Source organism: Bos mutus, chromosome 18 (genome assembly GCF_027580195.1).
Source record: "Bos mutus isolate GX-2022 chromosome 18, NWIPB_WYAK_1.1, whole genome shotgun sequence".
NCBI lineage: Eukaryota > Metazoa > Chordata > Mammalia > Artiodactyla > Bovidae > Bos > Bos mutus.
Genome location: NC_091634.1, coordinates 18865420 through 18891952, shown reverse-complemented (window position 1 = coordinate 18891952; position 26533 = coordinate 18865420). Strand labels below are relative to the sequence as shown.

At 48.9% G+C, this 26533-nt stretch overlaps 1 protein-coding gene across 1 annotated transcript; it reads right to left on the bottom strand.

The window, feature by feature from the left end:
* Positions 1–2716: 2716 nt before the first annotated feature.
* CEBPA (CCAAT enhancer binding protein alpha) lies at positions 2717–5676 on the bottom strand. The gene has a single exon (XM_070387992.1). It carries the CDS (start codon positions 5164–5166, stop codon positions 4105–4107), a length of 1062 nt encoding a protein of 353 aa, XP_070244093.1. The 5' UTR covers positions 5167–5676; the 3' UTR covers positions 2717–4104.
* Positions 5677–26533: the final 20857 nt, after the last annotated feature.

Sequence of the window (26533 nt, the reverse complement as noted above, 5' to 3'; positions counted from 1 at the left end):
GCTTGCGTCAAATCCTCCATCCACAGAAAGGCATTTGGGGGAGGGTGAGGGGCAGGGGGTGTCCTGAGAAGGGAGACAGCGAGAGACTTGCAGAGAAACAAGAAAGACCTTTCGAAGACGAGGCACCGGTGGTTTACTTCATTTGAAGAAGAGTAAAGCCCTGCCCTTCCTGCCATCGTAGGAAGGAACAGAAGGAATACTGCCTTGGCCCAGGCACGGACGCGGCCCTGCATCTGTGGAAGGTCTGTGGGTGCTTGGAAGTTGAGCTTCGTGGCTGAGCAATGCCAGGGTTTCTGCTCCCCCTTGACCTGCTCCATGAGCGGCCTCCTGCTTCCTCCCCACTCCCCATTTTCTCCCAGGAAATCGACAGCTCTCTGAGAGGAGACGTGGCAGGTTCCTGCCTGGGAAGGTGGGGGCGGGAGACCTGGGAGTGGCAGACGCTCCTCAGCAGTCCCAGTGGCTCATCACAGGTGTCAGGGCCAAACCCCGTATTCATAGATTCCCAGGAGATCCAGGAGATAAGGGTGACATGGCGACACTGCTCAACCATCAGGAGGCATCTGGTGCCAAGGGGTACCTCCTATCTCCTTCTGCCCTTGCTCCTTCCCTGGAGGCTGGCTCCCCCAAACAGCGCTCTCAGGGGACCCTGGGCTCCAGTGGCCTACTGTGGGGCTGAGGTCCCTGTCACCCCTCATAGGAGAGGCAGTCAGACATAGTGGACTTGGCCCATGGCCGGGTCTTGGTCAAAACTGCTGCCTCCAAGAAACCTTCCCTGGGGGCCTCTGCTCCACTTTGAACTTCCCCTTATTGCCCTGTCGCCCTTGAAGCGCATCTCGGGTCCACAGGACTGTGCGTGCCTCCCCAACCCCACCCCCCGGCATACAGTAGGCATCCAATAAATACGTGGGGTGTGTTCTCATGCCAGACTCTTGAAGTAAGTCTTCATGAAGGCTGCAGTCAGGAGGGGAACCATGAGGGCCCCTTCAGGAAGCAGTGGGTGGTAAGGACCAGCTCTCCGTGGGGGCCCCTCTGCCTTGGCACAGGGCACATGCCAGGCAGGTTCACCCCATGCTCCCCCCTCCCCCCAAGTGGGTTGCTCTGTCTACTGGGGACCCTACTGGGGGCCTCATGAGCCCCACCCCTTTCCTGGGGCTGTCTTGTTCCCAACAAAGCCTGCCCTGGACCTCAGGGTCTGCGACAGGAGGGGTGCCCTTTCTTGAGCAGAGAGCTTTGAAAGAGGAAACCCCTGGAGCTGGGACAGTGGAACCAGAGAGAGGTGTGAGGCAGGAGGGGCGCCCCTCCCCCATTTGTCTTGGGATCTGTTCTGGGGGCAAAGGGGGAAGCCGAGGCTTGGCCCCCTCAAACAAGAAAAACTGGAATTAGCACTGAACTCAGAGAGGGTTTGCTGGGGCCTAGCAAGCTGTGGCCTGCCCCAGGCCTCTAGGCAGGCGGTGGGGCTCTGCCTCCTTGGTTCCCAGGCAGCGGGGCAGGCTGCCGCCTCCTCACTGGGGCTCGCGGCCTTTCCTCCACCAAGGGCGGCCAAGGGTGAGGAGGAGGCAAGACAGGGACCGAGAGATAGGGCGGCGGAGGGGGTCGGGGAGTGGGGTGGGAGGCAGCTAAGTCACCCCGTTAACCACACGGGAGGTGAAGCGAAAATTTTCAGAATTTAAAAAGAATGTGTAATTTCTTGAAATGGTCACAGCCCACGTTGGCATACGGTGTCAGCTGCTCAAGTAAACAGTCTCGAGGTGAAAACAGAAGGCAAAGAGTTTTGCCTTTTACCCTCAGAGAGAGTCAACTCTTGAAAGCCCTGCTGGTCTCCTGGGTTACTTCCTCCTGGGCCCTCTTCTTGCGGACATGAGTGTGTGGCCTCCCTTGGTAGGCAGCACTGCTGCTGGGGGCGGGGGGGGGTGGTCCTGAATACCTGTCCTCATGGTGCAGTTGTTGGAGTCAGGGACTTGGTCCAGGGTGGGCGCAGTGGGGAGGCAAATGCTGGGCCTGTTCCTTGCCTTTCCTGCAGTGTGTGGGGAAGGGCCAGACATCCAGTGCAGGCCTGCCGTGGGTCCCCCTTCCTGGGTGGGCTGGGGCAGGGCAGGTGAGGAGGGCCTGTGGAGGGCTCCTGTCAGGGCCCCCACTGGGAGAGGCAGCAGTCATGTGGGCCTGAGCAAGCGGGGAGGGGTGGAGGGTCCTTACCGCTTGTGGCCTCTCCCTGCCCGCCCACGGTCCCGCCGGAGGGCTGGGGCAAAGGCAGGTGTGAGCAAGGCTTCCAGAGCTGGGGCTGTGAGTGATCTGGAAGTCAGTGTGGTCAAAGGGCCTCTGGAGCCTGGAGCTCCTGGGCCAGGTCTGCCCGCGTTCCAGAGAGGCTGTGGCAACTTCAGGCAGAGGGCCCCCTCTCCAAGTCCCTCTTCTCCTGCCAGGGGCTGAGAGGCCACACCAAGGCCCCATGATACCTCGGCACACCCCTCTTCCCACCACATACTCGGAGCCTCTCCAGGCTTTGGCCTTCTCAGGTTCGAGCCTTGTCTATCTTCTGCCATTTATTTGCCTTGGTTGGGAGAAGTCACCCCCTTAATGTAAAGAGGGGCTCAGGATGGGTGGAGAGCTAATGAAAGTCAGGCTCTCAGCCAAAGAATATGCTGTGATTATTCACAAATGTGACCTGGCCCACAAAAAACCTTGGAAGTAGATTTTCTAGTTTTAAAAAGACACCAAAACGGACTTTGATATGTTTATATTATAGATATAATACATAAAACATCTAGCATGAAACTCTATGTCCTCCCCAAAGAAGAGAACCAAAGCCACCCTCCCCGCTCCCAGGCCCAGCGATCGAATCGGTGAGTGAACGCTGGCTGAGGCCGCCTCCCTTCCAGACCCGGAGCCAGGGCCTCTGGGGGGACCAGGCTGCCCACAGCCAGGGCCAGCGGGGACTGAGGCCCACAGCCACCCCCAGGGAGAGCTGAGGGGAAAGGGGAAGCCCACCTCGCCTCTTTGGTTCCCCTGGGAGCAAAAACAATCCCAAAACCAAAAGGAAAGACAGCCGCAGACCCTCCCTGCAGCTGCTGACGAAGAGCCTCATTCTGGCAAGTTTCTGAGCAAAACCAAAACAAAACAAAAACCAAATAAAATGGTGGTTTAGCATAGACGTGCACATTCACATTGCACAAGGCACCGCAGGGACACAGAGAGGCCAGATACAAGTGTTGATGTCGGCTGATAAAGCAAAATATTTGGAAAGCTTCTCATAACTTCGGTCCCTCTGGGATGGACTGATTGTGCTTCATGTGTATATGGCAATGCTGGCGACATACAGTACAGACAAGGCTGATGGTCCCAGTGTCCCTTCACCACCCCCTACTGACCCCCAGACCAGATCTCTAGGTTCCCCTCTTCCACCAGGCTATCAATCCCATGAACATATGTCCTCCTAGCTAACCCTCGACCTAGCTTTCTGATCTGACTAGGGGTCGCAGGCTCCCACTGGTCACCTGGTGACATCCATCTCAGTGAGTTCTGCCGGGGAGAGCCCAGCCTTTTGCAGGCTGGGAGTTCAGAGGCAAGGAACTAGGGACCCTCCACCTTCACGCAGAACAAGGGGAACAACCTTAGGTTCAAAGCCCCAAGTCCCTGTGTTTCCTCCCCTCCAAGGACAGGCGCTCAGGAGCCGCCGCCAGGGCTGGCTTTATCGGGATCTCAGCTCCCTGAACCTTCCTCCTGCCGGGGGCCTGCACCCCTCCTCTCGTGGGGGCAAGAACCCTCCAAATAAATTGACAAGGCACATATTTGCTCCCCCTACTCGGTAGGAATCGGAGCGGTGAGTTTGCGTTTCCAAGGCACAGGGTTATTCCTTTAATACTAGAGTTGCCGGGCTCCCGGCTCAGCCCCATGGCGCTTCTCCTCTCTGCCTGACCCCTCATCTTAGACGCACCGTGTCCGGCGCAGAGGAAGGCAAGGGGCACGCGCAGCAGGCCAGGCTCTCAGGCAGCACCGGAATCTCCTGGTCCTGGCTTACGCGGTTCGGGCAGTCTTGAGATCCGGAGACCCGAAGCCACTCCCTGGGTCCCAGCCGGCGACCAGCCCAGGGCGGTCCCGCCGCCGCGCGCCTCACGCGCAGTTGCCCATGGCCTTGACCAGGGAGCTCTCGGGCAGCTGACGGAAGATGCCCCGCAGCGTGTCCAGTTCGCGGCTCAGTTGTTCCACCCGCTTGCGCAGGCGGTCATTGTCACTGGTCAGCTCCAGCACCTTCTGCTGCGTCTCCACGTTGCGCTGCTTGGCCTTGTCCCGGCTCTTGCGCACCGCGATGTTGTTGCGCTCGCGCCGCACCCGGTACTCGTTGCTGTTCTTGTCCACGGACTTCTTGGCTTTGCCGCCGCCGCCGCCGCCCGCACGGAGGTCGGGGTGCGCGGCGGCCAGCCCCTTGAGCGCGCCGCCGGGGCCTGGCAGGCCAGCGGCGCCGAGCGCGGGCGCTGGGTGCGGGCTGGGCACGGGCGTGGGCGGCGGCGTGGGGTGGCCGGGCTGCAGGTGCATGGTGGTCTGGCCGCAGTGTGCGATCTGGAACTGCAGGTGCGGGGCGGCCAGGTGAGCGGGCGGCGGGTGCGAGTGCGGCGGCGGCGGCGGCGGCGGCGGCTGGTAGGGAAAGAGGCCGGCCAGCGCCAGCTGCTTCGCTTCGTCCTCCTCGCGCGGCTCCTGCTTGATCACCAGCGGCCGCAGCGCCGGCGCCCCGACCCGCTCGTACAGAGGCTCCAGCCTGCTGTCCAGGTAGCCGGCTGCCGCGCAGCCGTAGCCAGGAGGGGGACCGTGCGTCCCCCCGGGCATGACGGCGCCGCCGGGGCCCACGGGGGCGCCCGGGTAGTCAAAGTCGTTGCCGCCTCCTGCGGGGGCCGCGGCCGCCTTGGCCTTCTCCTGCTGCCGGCTGTGTTGGAACAGGTCGGCCAGGAACTCGTCGTTGAAGGCGGCCGGGTCGATGTAGGCGCTGATGTCGATGGACGTCTCGTGTTCGCAGATGCCGCCCAGAGGCTCCGGGACGGCAGGTGGGGCGGGGGGCTGCGAGGGGCCCGCGCCCCGGGGAAAGCCGAAAGCGGCGCTGCTGGGCGCGTGTGGGGGGCTCTGGAGGTGGCTGCTCATCGGGGGCCGCGGCTCCGCCTCGTAGAAGTCGGCCGACTCCATGGGGGAGCTAAAGTCCTCCCGGCATGGCGAGCCTCGGCGGCCTCCAGCCTGCGCGGGGCGCCGCTGCTGCCACCGCCCACCCAGAGCCCCTACTCGCTCGCGCCCGCTCAGCTCCCGGTCGCGAATGGCCAGGCCCGCGCGGGCCCAGCATTTATACCGGTTTGTCGCCCTCTAGTGTGCAAACGGTGACAACGGAGCAGCGCCTCCTGGGTCTTAGCGCCTGCGGGCTGCAGAGGGCGGCGAGTGGGGCTGGAGCTCAGCGCTGGCTGGGAGGGGCCGCGGGGCAACGCCTACTACCTCCTGCGTCGCCCGCCGAACCGAGACCCGCGCGCGGTGCCCCACCCAGGGTAGAGTTGTCGCCCCCGCGCAGCAGTGGTCGACGGCAGGGCCCCCTCCTGTAGCCTCTCCAGGGGACCCACCTCCAGCCAAAGATCGGGGAGCCCGGGAACACCCGACGCCACACAGGGAGTTAGGGTTGGTTGGGGTGGGCGGAGAGGCAGGTCTTGGTCTCTGAGCTTCCCTGGCGCGGACTCACTTTAAAAGCTGGAACCGGTTCCGTCCGGGTCCGCGTACTCTGCAAGAAGGTTGCGTAAAGAAGGGGTCAGGGGTGGGGGGCAGGGAACAGTTTCGGACGTGCGGCCCAGTGCACGCTGTCGCTTGGAGATGCCAAGGAGAACCGGGATTTTGCGTCTCTGATACCCAGGCACCCGCACAGATTCCGCGCAAAAGTACCTCTCCGCTCCTCTCCACCCACCCCCCTCCCCACACGCGCAAGTACTCCAGGGTCACACGGGCCCGCAGTGCCGGGCGCTAGGACCCCGCGGGGAGCAGAGGAAAGGGGAGGCGGCCACAGTCCGGGAGTCTAGAGGACTCGGCTCGTCCACCCGCCCGGGCTGGGAAACTTTCTTGTTAATTATTTCTCCTTGCCGGAGCTCTAGGTGTTGCTAGGTGCACGGAATTGGCGCTGCTACCCGGCGCGGGGCCGCGTTTTTTCCCCAGAGGGACGGGCCCAGCTGGATTCCGGGGCTGGGGTACCCGGGCGAGGGGAGACGCATAGGGGGAGGAGGAGAATTTGACTCCGAGACGGGGATCCCGAAGCGGGACCGGCGATCAACGGCGCTGGAACCCACAACCTTCTCCCCTACTCCCCATTCAGGTGCTCTCCAAGGCGGGAGCGGGGCTGTGGAGAGAGCCGGGGTCTCCGAATCTCTGCGGCTCTGGGTCCAAGCACCTAATGAGAGAGCCTTGCAGGCTGGTTCGCAGGGCGCTGGGTCCCTGGAATCCTGAGGAAGAAGGTGGCCGGGCCCCTGTGACCCCTGGGCGCCGCGCCGCCTCCGCCCTGGCTGCTGCACTGGGAAGGGGTTTAAGGCAGCGCGTTTCCCCAGCCACGTGGCGCCTCGCGCGTTCTGCTTAGGGATCGCGGAGACAGCCTACTCCCTTGGGGCTTCGAGAGCCCGCAAGTTGCTCCCGCTTCTAGTCCCCATTGCCCCTTATTGACTAAGTGCCCCGAAGACCAACGCCGTCTGGGCTCTATCTGGAAGTTTGCCTGCTTGAGAATCCCTGGGGCTGAGCCGGTGACGACCCCTCGCGGACAGCGGGCTTCCAAAGGCTGGCAAGACGCCACCACTCGTCCAGGAGCCCTCAAGGAGGCGCAGCGTGAAAGCGAGGCCGGGGGAGGCTAAACTCCACTGTGGTCACAGCAAAGAAGCAGCTTCGTCTGGGGAACGCAGACTGTGCTTTAATCAAGTTCCTATTCAACATATTACCCATGATTAATGACCCAACTGCTTCATGTTTTGGTCCAGAGCCCATACATAAGATATTTTCAGCTTGGTACTTTTGGCCTGGGAGTAAAAGTGGATGTATTCAATAAATGCCTATATGAGGAGCTGCTCTCTGCCCCAGGGTGCAGGACCATTTATACACCGTGTACCTCTGGAGACCTGGAGGGAAAACATGGAATGGGATTTTCATTTTCGCTGCAATGCTAAAAATAAGTCTGCCCCGGTGCAGGAACAAAGAGAGGGGTACTAACAATGACCTGTTCTAGCTTGTACATCTGCTGCCCTGTGCACACAGCAGGCAAGTCTCCTCTTAGGATCCAAGAAAATTGCAGAGGCTCCTGGGCTGGGGGAGCATTGGAATAAGACCTTGTTAGTAAGACCTCAGAGAAGGCAATGGCAACCCACTCCAGTACTCTTGCCTGGAAAATCCCATGGACGGAGGAGCCTGGTAGGCTGCAGTCCATGGGGTCGCTAGGAGTCGGACACGACTGAGTGGCTTCCCTTTCACTTTTCACTTTCATGCATTGGAGAAGGAAATGGCAACCCACTCCAGTGCTCTTGCCTGGAGAATCCCAGGGATGGGGGGTGCCTGGTGGGCTGCCGTCTATGGGGTCGCACAGAGACGGACACGACTGAAGCGACTTAGCAGCAGCAGCAGCAGCAGTAAGACCTCACTGTGGGAGTGAGAGATACCAGGCAGGGATCAGAGCCAGGGCTGTAGGTCTTCCCATAGCAGAAGCAGAAAGCTCCCCACCAGGCCAGCTCTGTGCAAGGTGTTTAGTGCCCAGAGGTGAGGGAGAAGCAGCTCCTGCCCTCTCAGAGCTCTGGTCACAGCTGGGGAGACAGACACGTTGTCATACAAAGTCTGCTAAAAGACAGGGGCCTCCTCACAGAGGAGGCGGTGCTGCAGGAGCAGGAAGTGGGACTGGGTAGAGGCAACAAATCCATGACTTTGTCAGATGTATGTTGGGAGACATGGATTCAGAGGAAGGATGAGTGTGTTGTGGTAAAGGAACATCCTGCCCTGGCAGATATGGCTTTGAAGGAGGGTGCAACCAACTGAGGACGTGCTAGGAGTGTTAGTCATTCAGTCGTGTCCAACTCTTTGCAACCCCTGGGACATAGCCCACCAGGCTCCTCTGTCCATGAAATTCTCCAGGCAAGAGTACTGGAGTGGGTTGCCATTGTATTTGCCTCAACTTCATATCCTGAAACCACAACCCCCAGTGTAATTATATTTGGAGATGGATTTCTCAGGAGGTAGATACAGTTCAATGAGGTCATAAATGTGGGGTCTTAGTCTGATAGGATTAGTGGCTTATTAAAAAAAAGGAAAAGAGGAAGCGTCTTCCTGCCACTCATCACCCCCATGTGAGGACCCAAGGAGAAGGTAGCATCAGTAAGCCAGAAGGAGAGCCCTCACCAGAGCCTGACCATGCTGGCACCCTGATCAAAGACTTCCAGTCTCCAGATCTGGGAGAAAACTCATTTCTGTGGTTTAAGTCCTCAGTCTGTGGTTTTTATTATGGCAGCTCAAGCTGACCTGGATAGGAGAAGGCTTCCTGTAGGAGTGGACCTTTGAGCTCCAACTTGAAGGATGAGCAGGAATTTGCTAGAAGAGAGGTGCAATTTGCAGGACGGCATGTTCAAAGGTGAAGCGGCTGCAAGTGCATGTCATGTTCTGGTGACAAAGGACAAGATGTTGGATGGACTGGAGTGCAGGTATTGCTGGGGAGGGGCCTAGATAAGGCTGGGTCCATGGCCAGGGAGACTGCGGGGAAGGAGAGAGCCTCTCTTACAGGCATTTTCTGTCCATTTTTTAGCAGCGGAGGGCTGTGATCCAATCTGATTTCCTGAAAAGCCACTCTACCAGGGGCTGGAGAAGGGATGGTGGACCAGATGAGAAGTAAAGGAGGCCTGAGGCCCCAGGAGGTGGGATAGAGGGCAGGGACTATCCTTTGATATGAATTAGATGAGATTTGAATGAGACGTCAGAACTTGGAGTCTGGGTGGGTCTGAATGGCTGGCTTCTGGCTGGGGTCACCATCCCCCAAGATATGTAATGGAAGGAAAATAGAAGGTCCCCCCCCAAGCCCCGGGGATTGTGGGGTCTCACCACCCACAGGACAACCCCTGCCTGATTTGCCAGGCCATGACCCAGGAACAGCTGCCAAGATCCACCTCCATAGTCCAGTTTTTCCTTTGAGAGCCAAGAGAACACCTTGGGATGAAGAGGAAGGAGTTTAGAGGGCAGGTGTGGCTTTGTGGGGGCTTCTCAGGTGGTGCTAGTGGTAAAGAACCTGCCTGCGAATGCAGAAGATGTAGGAGACCTGGGTTTGATCCCTGTGTTGGGAAGATCCCTTGGAGGAGGGCGTGGTCACTCACTCCAGTATTCATGCCTGTAGAATCTCCATGGACAGTGGAGCCTGGCGGGCTACAGTTCATAAGGTCACAAAGAGTCGGACACGACTGAAGCGACTGAGCGTGCACGCACACACAGTGGATTGTGGGTGGACAGCCCAGAGGTGAGGGGGAGTCGTGGGGCCGTCTAAGACATGAAACAAGAAGTGGCTGCAGTACCTGGGGGAGAGCCCAGGGTCACTGGAGCCTCTTTCTATGAGAGGCGCCCACAGATGGAAAAGGGCGTGGCCCGATGGGACACGTGGGCAGCCAGTGCTTGGTTGGAGTCACTCGGGAGGGAGATAGCGCTGTGGCTAACACTCAGTTGAGACAGGGCCAGCAATAAGAGAGGCTCATAAATCTGACCATCTTTACAATCCTTCTGCTTCGTCTTAATTGATGGCACTTGGCCGTCCATGAGGAGGGAGTGGAGGGAGGGCTTTCCGATGAGCCCTGACTGCAGTGTGACTAGTGGGGGGACGTGGGGCAGGGACCCCGCGTCGAGGCCACCAGCTCCCGGGACCTGACTTCTGCCACCACAGGGGCCCTGGGAGAGAAGAAGCATGCACTGGCTCTGGTTCTACTTTTTACAAAATAGCAATAGAAGTGAAAATGCCATTCATAGGTGTGAATTATGCTCCAGACAGCTCAGGGGAGGAGGCTGTTGAGCTGGGGGCAGGCAGGCTGGGTGGGGAGAGGGTAGGTGAGAGCCAAACCCTCCCTTGAATCGTGGTCCTGAGTTTTGGGTGCTCCGAGAGTTTCAGAGTCACTCATAACACTGATCATTTTGAAAAGACAGAGTGAGGAAGTTCTTACTTTACTTTGATTCAACCTTCCTAATGCAATGCCTACAAGAGAATTAGTACCTATGTTTGAAAATCAATCAAATTCTGAAGAACAAAGCCAGAATGAACCCTCTTGATTTAGTTTCTCACTTTGTGCTGTGCTGTGCTTAGGTGGTCAGTTGTGTCTGACTCTCGGCCACCCCATGGACTGTAGCCCACCAGGCTCCTCTGTCCATGGGGATTCTCCAGGCAAGAATACTGGAGTGGGTTGCTATGCCCTCCTCCAGGGGATCTTCCCAACTCAGGGATCGAACCCAGGTCTACCTCACTGTGGGTGGATTCTTTACCATCTGAGCCACCAACTTCATCTACGGCTAAACAAATGTAGGATTGATCACTCCAAAGCAGTGCTGCTGCTGCTGCTGCTGCTGAGCCGCTTCAGTCGTGTCCGACTCTTAACGACCCCATGGACTGCAGCCTTCCAGGCTCCTCCGTCCATGTGACTTTCCAGGCAAGAGTACTGGAGTGGGTTGCCATTGCCTTCTCCACCAAAGCAGCACTAGTTAAGATAATTAGTAAGCTCTAATTAAGATAGAAGACAAGAACTATAATTTTCCATCATGGTTTGCCCTCTGGCTAATTTAGTATATCCAATATGGCAATTCAATAAAATACTCTCAAAGACCTTCCTAAAATGTAGACAAACAAAACAAAATACCAGTTACTTTTTAATACAAGTGCATATGGTAAAACATATGAACTCAATGGACAGTCAACCTAAAGTCTAGTGTTTTTTATGAACAGAATCTGGGCACTTGGAGAAGACATTCTTTTTTTTTTAAGGTTCTGTTTTTCTCTTTTCTTTTTATTTATTTTTAATTTTGGCTGTGCTGGGTCTTTGTTGAAGCATGTGAGCTCTTTATTTGCAGCATGAAGGCATAGTTGCTTCACGGCATGTGGGATCTTAGTTCCCAGACCAGGGATTGAACCCATGTCCCCTGCATTGGATCCCTGATAGCTCAGTTGGTAAAGAATCCTCCTGCAATGCAGGAGACCCCAGTTTGATTCCTGGGTCAGGAAGATCCCCTGGAGAAGGGATAGGCTACCCACTCCAGTATTCTGGCCTAGAGAACTCCACAGACTGTATAGTCCATGGTATCTCAAAAAGTCGGACATGACTGAGCGACTTTCACTTTCCCCTGCATTGGAAGGTGTATTCTTAACCACTGGGCCATCAGGAAGTTCAGGAGAAGACATTCTTATTACCCTTAGACTAGGTGTTCTATCTCATCAAGAGGTCAGGTGGTGTGGAGGATTCCTCAGACCTGTTACAACCCCTACTTCACCATTTATTAATACTAGGGTGACCTCGGGAAAGTTATTGAATTTCTCTTAGCCTTTTCTGTAAACTGAGGGCAATAATTCACTAGAGCACATTCTCAGCTTGTTCTAGGACACAGCACTGAGAAGTCAGACAGCATATGACCAGGCATAATTGATTCTGTCACCATGAGCTAGAAATGATTTAACTGTTAGGAAAGATGGCTATATTGACCACACAAAATCAAAACCACGAGTTACTCAGGCCCATAGAAGACCCACACCGTCAGGTTCAGCTGTCTCTAGTTTTCTCTCAATTTCTATCCCCTCTAATGTGTATGTACGGTTTTTGTTATGTTTCCTGTATACGTGCTTGCAACTACTAGCAGATAGGCAAAGATTGAAGAAAAAGAAAATTGAGTCAAAATTAAAAATTCGGAAAGTTCTCCATTATCTTAATTTTGTTTAGTAAATTAGGAAAAGTCCTTTATTTCGGTACAAAACTCCTTTGGTAGATAATGGGGCCCAGAACTGCCCATCCAGCATTTGGGGAACACTCCAGAAAGCAAGATGTTGGATGTGGGTGGGAGCCCACCCCACATTGTTGTGAGATCAGGGACAAGATTACAAATGGCAGCCCCCACACCATCTGTTTAAACATTAGACATTATCAATCAAATGAAGAAACTGTTAGATAAAATAGGTTCTACCTTCCTGCCTTGACAAATAAATCTTCACAGGGTCCTAGAAGGTTAGATTTTGATTTAGAACTGGGACTCTGGAACATGGTTGTATCAGGACACCCCCTTCTCTTCCCACCCCTTGTGCCATCTCCCACCAGAGCGGTCCTTAGTCAGGTGGGTGTAGATGCCCAGTGCAGGGCTCCAACGTTACCCACCCCCTTGAAAACTGCTGCCCTCCCGTCACCCCTTAATCTCGGTGTGTGTACACTGCGAGTGCCTGGTAAAGTGGTCCACGAGGACCAGGAGCTGGGTCTGGGCTGTTTGGGCAGGAAATTCCTTGGCCTGTAGGGTCCTCACCCTGAGGGAAGGGAGCATCCAGAGGAGGGTGTGAGTGGGGCCATCTAGTGTGGGGGGGTCCTGCTTGGGGGTCCAGCTCGGGGAGCCTGAGCTGAAGGACGCTATGCAGGATGCACGAGGCAGGGTCTCAGCACTCTGGTGGGGCCAGCACCCTTCAGTGCAAACAGGAGGGCGGTGATCCCACTGCTTCTGGCCCTGCTTCTGTGCCAGGACACATCAGTCAGCAGTAATCCCAAGCCTGTAGCCCGGTTTATGTCTTCCCTCCAGCTCACCCCACAGATATCCTGGTCCCACACTCTCATCTGGGCCATGCAGCAGTGTCTGAGTGTCTCCCCGCTGCCCTCCTTGCCCACTAACTGTCCCCGGGGAACGGCCTGAGTTACCCTTGGATCATGATGCTCACCTGCTTCCTCCTCCTGGGACTGCCCATCGCCTGTGGAAGAGGACGGGCAGCATCTCGGCCTGACCACAAGGTCTCACACGGTTTGGCCCTCACCTCTCCTCTCTTTACACCTCAGACTCTCCTTGTCTGCCCACTGGGCTCCCAGCTTTGGGCGCTGCACTGCCAGCTCCCTGGGGTTTCTTCCCAGATGTTGGCATGGCTCCTTCCTTCCTGTCATTGGAGCCTCACCTTCTCCGTGAGGTTCCGCTCAGGGACGTGTTGTTCACGAGCCACCTCTCCCATTGCTTCTTTGGCCACTGTGCATTTTCTTTTCCTCACAGAGCTCTCTGGAAAATGATCTTGTTTACTCATTTGACTTGTTCCCTGTCTGGCTTCCCCCACTTGGAATGCCAGCTCCACAAAGACAGGACCTCGTCTGTCCTGTTCTGCCTATTTCCAGAGCTACAACAGGCCTTGGCATATGGTAGGGCCTCAAATATTTGTTGAATGAACACAGAATGGATTCTATTCAAGAAAACTGCTACCCGGCCACCCTCCCAGAACTCAAATTTCTTCCCAAGTAGGAGAGCAGCTCAAGGGTGGCCCCAAAGGATGCTGGGGAAGACCCAACCCCCTGGGTCAGGGCTGTCCCAGGCAGACCATCCAGAGCCTCCTGAAGCTGTGCCAGGCAAGATTGCCAGGGCCTGGAGAGTCTGGGCTGACTCGGAAGAAGGCCCCCCGACCCCAGGCACATGCAGCCCCCGGGGGCTTGGCTGAGCAGAAAGTGCCTTTGTTGGGAAGAAAAAGGGTCCCTTTCTCTGGAGAGAAGCAGCCCGGCCAGAACACAAGGCTTGGTGAGTGGAGGCCTTCTGCATTGGGTGTGTTTGTATAAAGCAGACTTCTCCGCCCTGCATGACAACCCTGGAGCAGCCCTTCCACCTTCACTTCAGAGCACTCCCTACCTGTAGGCACCCCTTCTGACCGGGGCCCTGGGAGGGCAGGACTCAGTCCTTGGAGGTGATGCACAGCAGATCCACCTGGGGGAACAGGCCAGCCTCCTGCAGGCGGAGCTGCTCCAGCGTGCAGAGCAGACAACCCCACTTCTGGAGGGATAGGGTGAGTCTCCTTGAAATCCACTTTTTTTTTTTTTAATTAATTAATTTTTTAAATTGGAGGAAATTGCTTTACAAGGTAGTGTTGGTTTCTGCCATACAACGACGTGAATCAGCCGTAAGTATGTCTATGTCCCCTTTCTCTTGAACCTCCTTCCCCCAACCCCATCCCACCCTCTAGGTTGTCACAGAGCACCGGGTGGAGCTTCCTGTGTTATACAGCAACTTCCCACTGGCTAGCTATTTCACACATGGTAATGTGTATGTTTCAGCGCTGCTCTCTCAGTTCATCCCACCCTCTCCTGCCCCTCACTGTGTCTACAGGTCTGTTCTCTATGTCGACGTCTCTATTCCTGCCCTGCAAATAGAGGAACCCACTTTTGTCCACCCACTGTTTTGACCCCACTCCTCTTTGCAGATTTATTCAAGGTTGCATCTTAAAAACAAAACAACAACAACAACAAAAAACACCTTTAATTAGGTGAGAAGACAAATCTTTTGAAAATCAAAATGAGTTTTCAGGTGCTGGCTCCTTTAAGGCCTCAATGTGAGCCCTCTTTCCTTGGGATTATTCTCAGCAAGCTCCCCTCCAGTCTAGGCTCCTCCAACTATGTATAAATTGTCCCCCAAGTGCAAGACCCTGGAGCTGCAGGAGAAATGATCTGCACAGAGTGAGCTACTTGATATGTCTCTAAAGGCCTTATCTGTTCTAGCCCATTAGTTGGGGCGGGATTACTCCCAAAGGAAGCTGTATCTATGGTGATATACTGTCAACGTACAGAGGTTAAAAAAACTGATTTGCAAAAGTTACCATTCTTAACATCCAAGATTAATCCGTAAGTGAAAAAAATCAAGTTACAGAACAGCGTGTAGCTTCCACTTTGGGGGAAACATTATTTAAATACCTATTGTTGCTGTAGAGAAAGACGTTAGGAGGAATACACACCAAAACTGTTAACAGGGCTGCTGCTTTGGTAGAAACACAAGTAACTTGTACTTTTAAATTTATGCACATATGTATTGGGTTGGCCAAAAGTTTGTTCGAGTTTCCCATAGGAGCGTACAGGAAAATCCGAATGAACTTTTTGGCCAACCCATATATTGGCCTTAAAACAGATGAGTGTATATTTATTACTCTTCTAATTTTATGAACTATAAAAATGTTTTAGGCCATGTACATTTTATAGTTTTATAATTTTTACAGTTTCATAAACTATAAAATGTTTTAAAGTCACTTTGATTTACTCTGCAAATGTGTGATGCCATAATGGATTGCATATTTCAGTAAATTACTTCAAAATGCTCTTTAATGACCGTATTTTCCAAATAATAAAATTTGGAACCATGCTGTAAGAATGAATTGTTTCTGATTTATGAATTTGTTCATCTGCAGAGCCACACCTAGTTATAGACACTGAATCACATTTTGTTCTATGTTTGACAAGTTGTCTTTATTTTTGCAGAGAATTCAACTTTTATTCTTTTTTAACTTTGTATTTTATGTTGGAATATAGTTGATTGACAATGCTGTGATAGTTCAGGTGTATAATAAAGCGATTCGTGTGTACAGTAAAGTGATTTATGTGTACATTATAGACATGTATCTTTTCTTTTTGAAATTCTTTTCCCATTTAGGTTGTTACATAACAAGGTCATCTTTACAAAAAAGAGAAAAGCTCATTTGTATTAGAAATGATAATTTATATATAAGAAAATTCTACAAATCAATATGAAGAAGAATCATAGTCCAAAAGAAAATGAGCATGGTTAGAGAGTTTATTAAACAAAAAATAATAAGTACACATGAATTTTAAACATGCTTGAAAGTGCTAATACTCTGAATAAAAGATATACAAATTAAAGCTATACCAGTTGGACAGGTGTTATGTGCCATACTGGTAAGTGGGTAGGTCAAACAGGTAGGACTGTATATTGATACAATCTCTTTGGAGGTCAATTTAGCAATACCTATTGAATTTGGAAGTGATTTAACCTTTCACCTAGTAATTCCACTTACAGAGATTCAATCCCATAAACTCTCCTATGTGCACAAAGAGGTATGTGCATGGATATTGACCCAAACACTGTTTATTGTTGCAAAAGACAGGAAACAACGGAGTGTCTGTCTCTGAATGGAAGACTAGTTAGATAACCATGGGATAGCTGGTAGTATCCTCTGCAGCTCTGTTAAGAAAAAGAAGGAAAATCTGTCCATGAACACGTAGAGCTCTGATACATTCATGCATATATGTATGCCTGCTCACTCAGTTGTGTCTGACTCAGATGACCCCGTGGACTGTAGCCTGCCAGGCTCCTCTGTCCATATGATTTTCCAGGCAAGAGTACTGGAGTGGGTTGCCATTTCCTCTTCCGGGGGATCTTCCTGACCCAGGGATCAAACCTGCATCTCCTGCTTGGCAGGCAGATTCTTTACCACTGAGCCATCTAGGAAGCCCTCATTCACATATACGTATGTATAAAACACAGTTGTAAATATGAATGCGTGTGTGCTCAGTTGCTCAGTCATGTCCAACTGTGTGACCCCACGGACCATAGCCCACCAGGCTCCTCTGCCCATGGAATTTTCCAGGCAAGAGTACTGGAGTGGGTTGCCATTTCCTTCTCCAGGGTGTATGTGTGAATATATACAAATACACACACACACAGTGCAGTAAGTGTGTTTCCATTAATGTAAAAGGCAGGAGGGTCTACATTTACGCTATCTCTGTCTAGAACATCTCAGGAAGAGCACATCAGCAGGGGAAGTAGAGAGGGAATTGCAAATGCATGAGAGTTTTTAATACACATATAGATATATGAAAGATTCAAAGAGTTACTAAATAGTAAGGAATTGGGATTGCTCCAAAAATCCCAAATCATATGACTGCTGAATATACCCTGAAAACACTAGCCTTAGGATGATGAGACAGGGTTTTAGTTTAGTTTTCATATAGTTGAACAGAACTAAATGACCATAAAGGCCCAAACAATACTTAGTTTTCATTGGTGTCCCCAAGAAAATCTATGAACCAGTCGGTTACAGTAAAACTTTTATACAACCTGAGCCCATTTCCCCGAAATATGGAACTGAACTTCCTGTCTGTATTGATTTAGCAGTTGAGGGACAGCAGGCAGAGCAGGGTTATCCCTTCCCATCCCTCCGACTGCTTCTGTCTCTACCATTTTCAGTCAAAATTCCAAAGGTCACTTGAAAAGTACATAACCCACTAAGCTTTCCAGACACTCCCTTTTGGCTAGATAACCGCCCCCCACCCCCACCCCCAAGGCTCAGATCCCAATGCAGAGTCCTGGGAACCAAAGGGACACTGTTATCAATCCTTGTCTACTTGACCAACAACTGGAGGTGACACTGAACAAATCAAGAGTTTCCACAGGTATATGTTTAGAATCAGTTTTTATTATAATAGCTAGGAAATCTAGCTTACATTCCAAATGCAGTTATTTTATTATCATCAAGGTGCAATAACAGTTAAACGAAAACCAGTATGAGTCATGCTCCCATAAAACCATCTGCTTGCAGAGTTTGGCTTTTGAGTTGGAGAGAAACTCAGAGTTGGGCAGCATAGAGAGGGGTTGCTCTAAGGCCTCTTACTGGGAGAAATTACTATAAGGAAAGCAGGTCACACAGAATCTGCCCAGTGGCCCACTGACAGGAAATGTGCACATGAAATGAACTCTTTGCCTGCCCAGCAGCATCTCAACACCCTTCTAACATTCAGGGATGTCCCATCTCCCCACACAGAAGCCAGAAATGCGTTCTCTCTGCTTCCTTCACAGTGAGGATGAAGTATGCAGGAAGACAACAAGCACACGGGTGATAGTCATCAGGGCTTGAATGGAAGGTTTGAGGAGTTTCACCTTGGAGGGGAGCTCAGAGACAGCCAGCGTCCTGCATGCTGTGGGCGGTATAAGTGGCTGCACGGCCCCCATACTCTGTCCCCTGGCTCTTCTAGAGGTGTTGCCAACTTCCTAACATCCTCTTGAACTCTTCTTGGACTTCATTCTCGTTAACGAGAGTGGATTCTGTTGGTTGTGCCCTGCTGGGATAAACCTCTGACTTGGATGACTAACAAGGACTGGGCCAAGATCAAAGACATAGATGACTCCTTCCACCTTCTCCCTCCAGCTATGGCCTTGGTCCTGAAAACTTGTCCTCTGTGTAAGCTGTGTCTCGTAGCCGGATTGAGAAAGAAAACAGGCTGTAGAGTGAGCAGCCCATTTGAACGCCACTCGTGCACAGCAACTTTAATGAGCAACTAAATCTCTCTTGCTCAATTTTCTCATCTATAAAATGGGGATAATAAAGTCATCTTCCCTATAGAGGAGTTGTGAGAATTAAATAAAATAACCCATGCATTTAAAAGCACTTGGATAAATGTTGAGGACTAGCAGTCCCAGTAAGGAAATAAAATAAGATTAAATATGGGGGAGTTAGAAAGCCATATTATATAGGATAAAAATAACTCCCTTTAACAATGAGATCAGGGATTCTGAGCCATATTTTTTCTGCCCATAGACTTCTTAAGAATCAGTCAAGAACATCCAATGATATCCAGCTATGCACTCTAGACAAAATCTTAACACCAACTATCTGAAGATACTGGAGAATGAAGAAAGCAGGCAGATGCTGGAAAGCAGTTGGCACTTGGAAGAAAAGGACACCACAGAGTTTCTTTTTAAGTAGCCTAAAGGCAGGCCCCAGTGTGTGCATGAAAGTGAAAGTCGCTCAGTTGTGTCTGACTCTTTGTGACCCCATGGACTATACATACAGTCCATGGAATTCTCCAGGCCTGTTCCCTTCTCAACCTGGGTCTCCCACACTGCAGGTAGACTCTTTACCAGCTGAGCCACCAGGGAAGCCCAGGAATATTGGAGTGGGTAGCTTATCCTTTCTCTAGCAGATCTTCCCCACCCAGGAATCAAACCAGGGTCTCCTGCATTGCAGGCAGATTCTTTACCAGCTGAGCTACCAGGGAAGCCCAGTGCGTGCATGAAGGGTAGCTAAAAGTCTGCCAGAAGAACCTGGATTATTATTGGCTTGATGAACCAGAGGACACATTTTAGGGCTCCACAGTCACTGGAGAGTGAGGAGACGGGAATTTGAGAAAGGGGCTACTGCTGCTAAGTCGCTTCAGTCGTGTCCGACTCTGTGCGACCCCATAGACGGCAGCCCACCAGGCTCCCCCGTCCCTGGGATTCTCCAGGCAAGAACACTGGAGTGGGTTGCCATTTCCTTCTCCAATGCATGCAAGTGAAAAGTGAAAGTGAAGTCCAAAAGGACATAAAAAAATGTATTTGCCATAAATAAAAGAATAGGGAATCTCAGCAGAATGGTAACTATAAAAAGAGAATGAAATGGAAATTCTCAAAATTTCTCTGAAAATTCAGTATTAGAGATAAAAATTTCAAGATCATAAATTTTAAAATATCACTAGGAGGTTTTAAGAGCAGAAGAAATATTACAGAAGAGTCAGTGAAGTTGAAGGTAAATCAATAGAAATTATCCAACCTGAAGGACATACGCATTGAAAAAAACAAACAGTACTTCAAGGACAGGCGGGGCAACATCAAAATGTCTGCGTGCGTGCTAAGTTGCTTCAGTCGTGTCTAACTCTTAGCAACCCCATGGACTGTAGCCGCCAGGCTCCTCTGTCCATAGCATTCTCCAGGCAAGAATACTGAAGTGGGTTGCCATGCCCTCCCCCAGGGATCTTCCTGACCCAGGGATTGAACCCATGTCCCTTATGTCTCCTGCATTGGCAGGTGGGTACTTAACCACTGCTGCCATCTGGGAAGCCCATCAAAATGTCTAGCATACTTATAATCAGAGTCTTAGAAGGAAAAGAGGAAAAAAGGGACAGAAAATGTTTGAAAAAAGAATTTTAAAAAAATGGCTGCCTAGTGAATATATCCTTCAAGAAGAGCTTCCCTGGTGGCTCGTTGTAAAGAATCCGCCTGCCAGTGCGGGAGACTCGAGCTTGATCCCTAGGTCAGGAAGATCCCCTGGAAGAGGAAACGGCAACCCACTCCAGTATTCTTGCCTGGGAAATCCCATAGACAGAGGGGCCTGGCAGGCTACAGTCCATAGGGTGGCAAAGAGTCCGGCACGACTGAGCAACTAACGCAACAATTAAAGAGAATCTGTCAGCAGCAGCTTTGCATTACAAGAAATGCTAAAGGAAGTTCTTCAGACAGAAAGAAAATGAAACCAGATTAAAAACTCAACTCTACGAGATGGAATGAAGATCATTGAAAATGGTAAATAGGTGGCTAACTAAAAGAGTTTATTTTTGTCATCTTAACGTCTTTAAAATACAAAAAATATACAAATAACGTTAAAAATTTATAACATTATATCATGGGGTTTATAATGTGTGTGGATATGATAATTACAACAACAAAGTATTTATAACAACTAAATATTTAACAAATTAAATTATAACTAAATAATTATAACAACTAATTATACATGAAGGACAGGGATGTAAATGGACCTACATGGTTACAAACTTTTTACATTTCATGTGAAGTGTGGTATAAAACAAACTCTGAGCAGACTGTGAAAAGTTAAGGATGTACCTTGTAACTTTAGAGCAGAGATGGAGAAGGAAGCATGGTTTTGAAAGCTATGTAGGAAACTATACCGTGAGAGTTTGGCAACTCTAGACCGAGATGATGACACACTGACATTTATTAACTCCCTTAAGTCAAGTCTCATGAAACCCCTTGGTCAAGTGCGACTTTCTTCTTATTTCTTGTAAAATAATAATAATAACATAACAATATCTATCACTTTAGAAGTTCATTTTATTCAGTGCCATCCCTAGCAGAAGCTCAGGGGCTTCCCTGGAGGTCCAGTGGTTAAGGCTTCAGCTTCCAGTACAGAGGGTGTGGGTTCGATCCCTGGGATCCCAGCTAAGATCCCACAGGCCTCGTGGTCAAAGACCAATACATAAAAGAGAAAAACAATATCGTAACAAATTCAATAAAGACTTAAAAGATGGTCCACATCGAAAAAATCTTTTAAAGAATAAAGAATCTCAAATGAACTTACTTATAAAACAGAAACCGACTCATAGACTTAGAGAATGAACTTAGGGTTGCTGAGGGAAGTGGGGGTGGGAAGGATACATGCATGTGTGTGGCTGAGTCTCCTTCACTGTTCACCTGGAACTATCCCTATATTGTTAATCAGTTATACCCCAGCACAAGCTTATTTGTTCTTCAGTCGCTAAGTCGTGTCCAGCTCTTTGCAACCCATGGACTGCAGCATGCCAGGCTCCCCTGTCCTCCACTATCTCCCAGACTTTGCTCAGATTCATGTCCACTGAGTCACTGATGCAATCTAACTATGTCATCCTCTGCCACCCACTTATTTAACAAAAACCCCAAACCAAAGAACCTCAGCTGGTTTCTTTGTAGAAATTGATGCACTGATCATAAAAATCACATGAAACCCAAGGAACCCAGAAGAGCCAAAATAATCCTGAAAAGAAGAACAATGTTTAGAGAACTTACACTTTTTGATTTCAAAACTTACTACAAAGCAAAAGTAATCAAGACAGTGTGATATTGGCATGCAATGTTTAGATCAATAGAACAGAAGTGAGAGTCCAAAAATAAGCCCATATCTTTATGGTAAATCAATTTTTTGATAATGATGCCAAGACTATTCAGTTGGGGAAAAACTTCTCTTCAGTGAATGAAGCTGGGACAACTGGATATCTATATGCCAATGAATGAAGTTGGACTCCTCTCTCACGTCATATCGGAGAAGGAAATGGCAACCCACTCCAGTGTTCTTGCCTGGAGAATCCCAGGGACGGGGGAGCCTGGTAGGCTGCGGTCTATGGGGTCGCACAGAGTCGGACACGACTGAAGTGACTTAGCCTAGCCTAGCCTCACATCATATACAAAGATTAACTCAAAATGGATCAAAGACCTAAATGTAAGAGCAAAAACTATAAAAGTCTTAGAAGATAACAGGAGTAAATCTTTGTGACCTTGGACAAGGCAATGGTTTCTTAGATATGACACCAAAAGTACAAGCTGCAAGATGAATTTTGACTTCATCAAAATTAAAAACTTTGTGTTTCAAATGGCACTCTTAAGAAAGTAAAAGTCTAATCTACACAATGAAAGAAAATATGTGCAAATCATACATCTGATAAGGGACTTGTATCTGGAATATATGAAAAACTCTTAACAACTCAACAATAAAAGTAATCTAATTGTATTAACTAGATTAATATTAATGGGCAATTGTTAACTGTTATTCAGATTAAACATTTCTCCAAAGAGGATATACAAAGGGCCAAGAAGTACACGAAAAGAGGCTCAAAATATTAGTCATCAGGGAAAACAAATCAAAACCACAATGAGATATTACATCATACCCACTAGAAATCAGAAGACAAATAACTCAAGTGTTACTGAGAATGTGGAGAAATTGGAAACCTTATACACTGTTGGGAGGAGCGTAAAATGGTACAGCCACTTTGGAAAACAGTCTGGCAGTTACTCAAATAGTTGAACATAGGTCTCCCATCTGACCCAATCTACCTGGATTTATACCTAAGAGAAATGAAAATATATATACACACAAAAACTTATGCACGCATGTGCATAGTATAGTAGCATTATTGATAATAGTCAAAATGTAGAACCAGGGTGGCAATGGTGGTAAAGAAGCCGCCTGCCAATGCAGGAGACGTAAGAGATGCATGTTTGATCCCTGGGTTAGGAAGATGCCCTGGAGAAGGGCATGGCAACCCACTCCACTGTTCTTGCCTGGAGAATCCCACGGACAGAGAAGCCTGGCAGGCTACAGTCCATAGCGTCGCACAGAGTTGAACGCAACTGAATCGACTGACCATGTATGCACACATGCAGAACCAACTTAAATGCCCATCACCTGCTGAATGGATAAAGCAGACGTGGCACATATATCCATCCAGTGGTATATTAAGTTAAGTAAGTGAAGTCGCTCAGTCGTGTCCGACTCCTTGTGACCCCATGGACTGTAGCCTACCAGACTCCTCTATCCATGGGATTTTCCAGGCAAGAGTACTGGAGTGGGTTGCCATTTCCTTCTCCAGGAGATCTTCCCAACCCAGGAATTGAACCAGGGCCTCCTGCATTGCAGGCAGATTCTTTACCAACTGAGCTATGAGGGAAGCCTATATTGCTGGGCTATAAAAAGGAATGAAGTATTGAAATATACTGCAACAGATAAACCTTGAAAACATTACACTCAGTGAAAGAAGCCAGTTACAAACGATAACATATTTCGTGGTTCTGTTTATATGAAGTGTCCTAAAAGGCAACTCTGTGGAAACAGAGAATGGATTAGTGGTTGCTTAGGACTCTGAGAAGGCAATGGCACCCCACTTTCACTCTTCTCTTTCATGCACTGGAGAAGGAAATGGCAACCCACTCCAGTATTCTTGCCTGGAGAATCCCAGGGACCATGGAGCCTGGTGGGCTGCCGTCTATGGGGTTGCACAGAGTCGGACACAACTGAAGCGACTTAGCATAGCATAGCATAGCATAGGACTCTGAAGTGACTTAGCAGCAGCAGCAGGACTGAGGGGGATGGGAAGATTGGAGGGCAGGTGTAGATAAAGGGTTTTTTTGAGGCTGAAGAAAATGTTCTAAAATTGATTATAATGATGGCTGCACAACTCTGTGAATATACTAAAAACCAATAAATTGCACACTGAGTGAACTGTATGGCAAATTATAAACATTCTTAAAAGTTCATTTTGTTTTTAATTTTTAAAGTTAACACATGTATATTTTATGTTTAACAAATCCAAAATACAGCAGGATATAGAGGAAAAAATTTTTAATTACCTTTAAAAATGTTTTTTATTTTATGTTGGAGTAGAGTTCATTAACAATATTGTGTTAATTTCAATATGACTGAAAATGATTCAGTTTTTAATTACCTTCTTATTCCAGACTTTTAACACTACTTTTAACCCAGAGAGGAAGCCTCTGTTACCAGTTTAATACAAATCTTTTTTTATACTTTTCTTTGTGTTTGCATATGTATAGACATAAATTGTAGATATATTATTTAGTTCTGTAATTTGAAAAATAAGAAGTCTTGAGCTCTATATATTCTGCTGCTTGCTTTTTTCACTTAATGTTGTGTTTTCTAAATCTTCTATATTATTGCATATAGATATTCCTTTTAAAAAATACTGCATGGTATTTACATAGTACTGCATTAGTAAAGATGTATATAGGCTGAATATTTAAGAGTGAAATTGTTGGGTCAAAGGGTGTGGGGCTTAAAATTAATAGATATTGCAAATAGTCCCCCCCAAAGGGTGTGCAATTTCACATACCTAACAATAGAGAATAAATACATCCCCCTATAGCCCCTGGAGAAGGACATGGCAACCAACTCCAGTATCCTTGCCTGGAAAATCTCATGGTCAGAGGAGCCTGGTGGGCTGCAGTCCATGGGGTCGCAAAGAGTCGGGCATGACTGAGTGACTAACACTATACCCTTGCAAGCAGTGGACATTATTCGTACTTTAAAATTTTGATATCTCATTGCTGTTTTAACTTCTATTTTCTTGGTTACTTATAAGTTTAGTGAATATGAAATTCCCTAACATTTTCGCCCTGAATTATTTTTTTAGGGTATCTGGTATATTTGTTACATCCATTTTTAAAGTTTTAAAATTATCTGTTTATCATTTATTTTGATTTTGTTTTGTCCATATGTCAAATAGCTAGGTTTTCTTGATTGTAAATCTAATAGAATTTACCTGATCTGAGAGTTGAAAAAAAGGGAACTTGAAAAACCCAAAGAGTTTATTGACAAATTGCCAAGACTAATGTTATTTAAGAGTCTGTCTGTGTAGCTGTATATTATCTTTGTTAAGTACCTCATCATATTTTGCTGTAGAATCACAGTTTTAAAGTTTGTTTATATAGTGCATTCTTGGTTTTATCATGAAGAATTCCACTTGGTTATTATGATGGCTTTAAAACATGTCCACAAATTCTTTGACCCTTTTCTCATGAGAGGTGGAGCCTGATTTCTCCTCCCCTGGAATATGAGCTGGCCTTTGTGACTCACCTCTAACAAACAGAATGAAGTGAGGCTGTGAGACTTCCAGCTCCCACTTGGCTCCTTTTCTGTTGGGATGTTTGCCCTTGGAACCCAGCCACCATGTTGTGAGGAAGCCCAGGCCACATGGAGAGGCCCAGTCAACAGCCAGCACCAACTGCCAGACATGTGAGTGAGGCTCCAAACATCGGGAGCAAAGACAGGCCACCCCCCTCCACTGTTCCCTGCCCCGATTCCTGCTCCACAGAACCCATGAGCAAAATAAGTCATTGTTTCATGCCAGCATGTTTTGGGCAACAACACCTTCCAGTTGGGGTGGAAAAGAGAAGATAGGCTTGATCAGACATTTAATCTTTTTTCTAATAACTCATTCTTCAATTTCTCAATGAGATACGTTTAGCACTGTTAACACCATCTTTGTTTAGATTTTCTATTTCTGCACAGAAGGATTTCTTTTCTGTTGCCTTTCTTCCACTCTCCTCTTTTAAGAAAGTTGTCTTTTCTTTGAATTAATAGGTTTTGTTGTTGTTTTCCATTCTTTCCTTCTGGGGATTAGAATAGATAGACTGTATACATCTTCTGTTCTTTTTAGGATTACGATTACAATAACTAGAGGTAATAACTAGATTTAACTAGATTTCAGTAACTAGAGGTAATCAGTATCTATTTCCTCCTCTGAAGGAGGGGAAGAACACAGTGGACTTTCACTTCCCTCCTCTCTCTCTCTCTACCACCTCCTCTTATGTTGATAAGCAGCTGAACTTGAGTTTCAGACTGCCCTTAAAAAAAAAAAACACCCAGCAATTAGTTATACTTAATTATAAGCACACCCTCCACTCTCATTTCTTTGCTTGGCATTGTTTTTAGTATCACATATATTTCTCATGGCTCTATTGTCTGACTTGCTGGGAGATTTTCAGGGACGTGTCTGGGAGTGTAAACTTGATGAATCTTCGGGTGACTGAAAATATCTTTATTTTGTCCTTTCTATTTGAATGTTGGTATAGAGCTCTGGGTTCAAAAGTTAAACTTCTCTTGAAACTCTCTTTACGGCATTCCGTTGTTTTCTAGCTTTCGGTGTTGCCAATGAGAGATATGGTGTTAACAGGCTCATCATTTCCTTGTGTGTGATCTGGTTCTCTCTCTCTTGGAGAATTTTCTCTTTATTTTTGGCATTCTGAAATTTCATAAAATGGGCCTTTTCTTCACTCTTCTTAGCAATCTAAGGGCTGGTTTCTTTTTTCGGCTCTGTAAATATTTCTCTTTCTCCATTCCCCTCCTGCTTCGCTTTCTGCCAGCACCCTCCACCCCAAGTCCACTCTCACCAAACAGGATCCCTTCCTATGTCTAATCTACAGGCTTCCCACATTCTCATCTTCTCCTTCACCTCCTTCTATTGTGATGGGGAAGTGACCTCCTCCTGCCCTAAGTCAA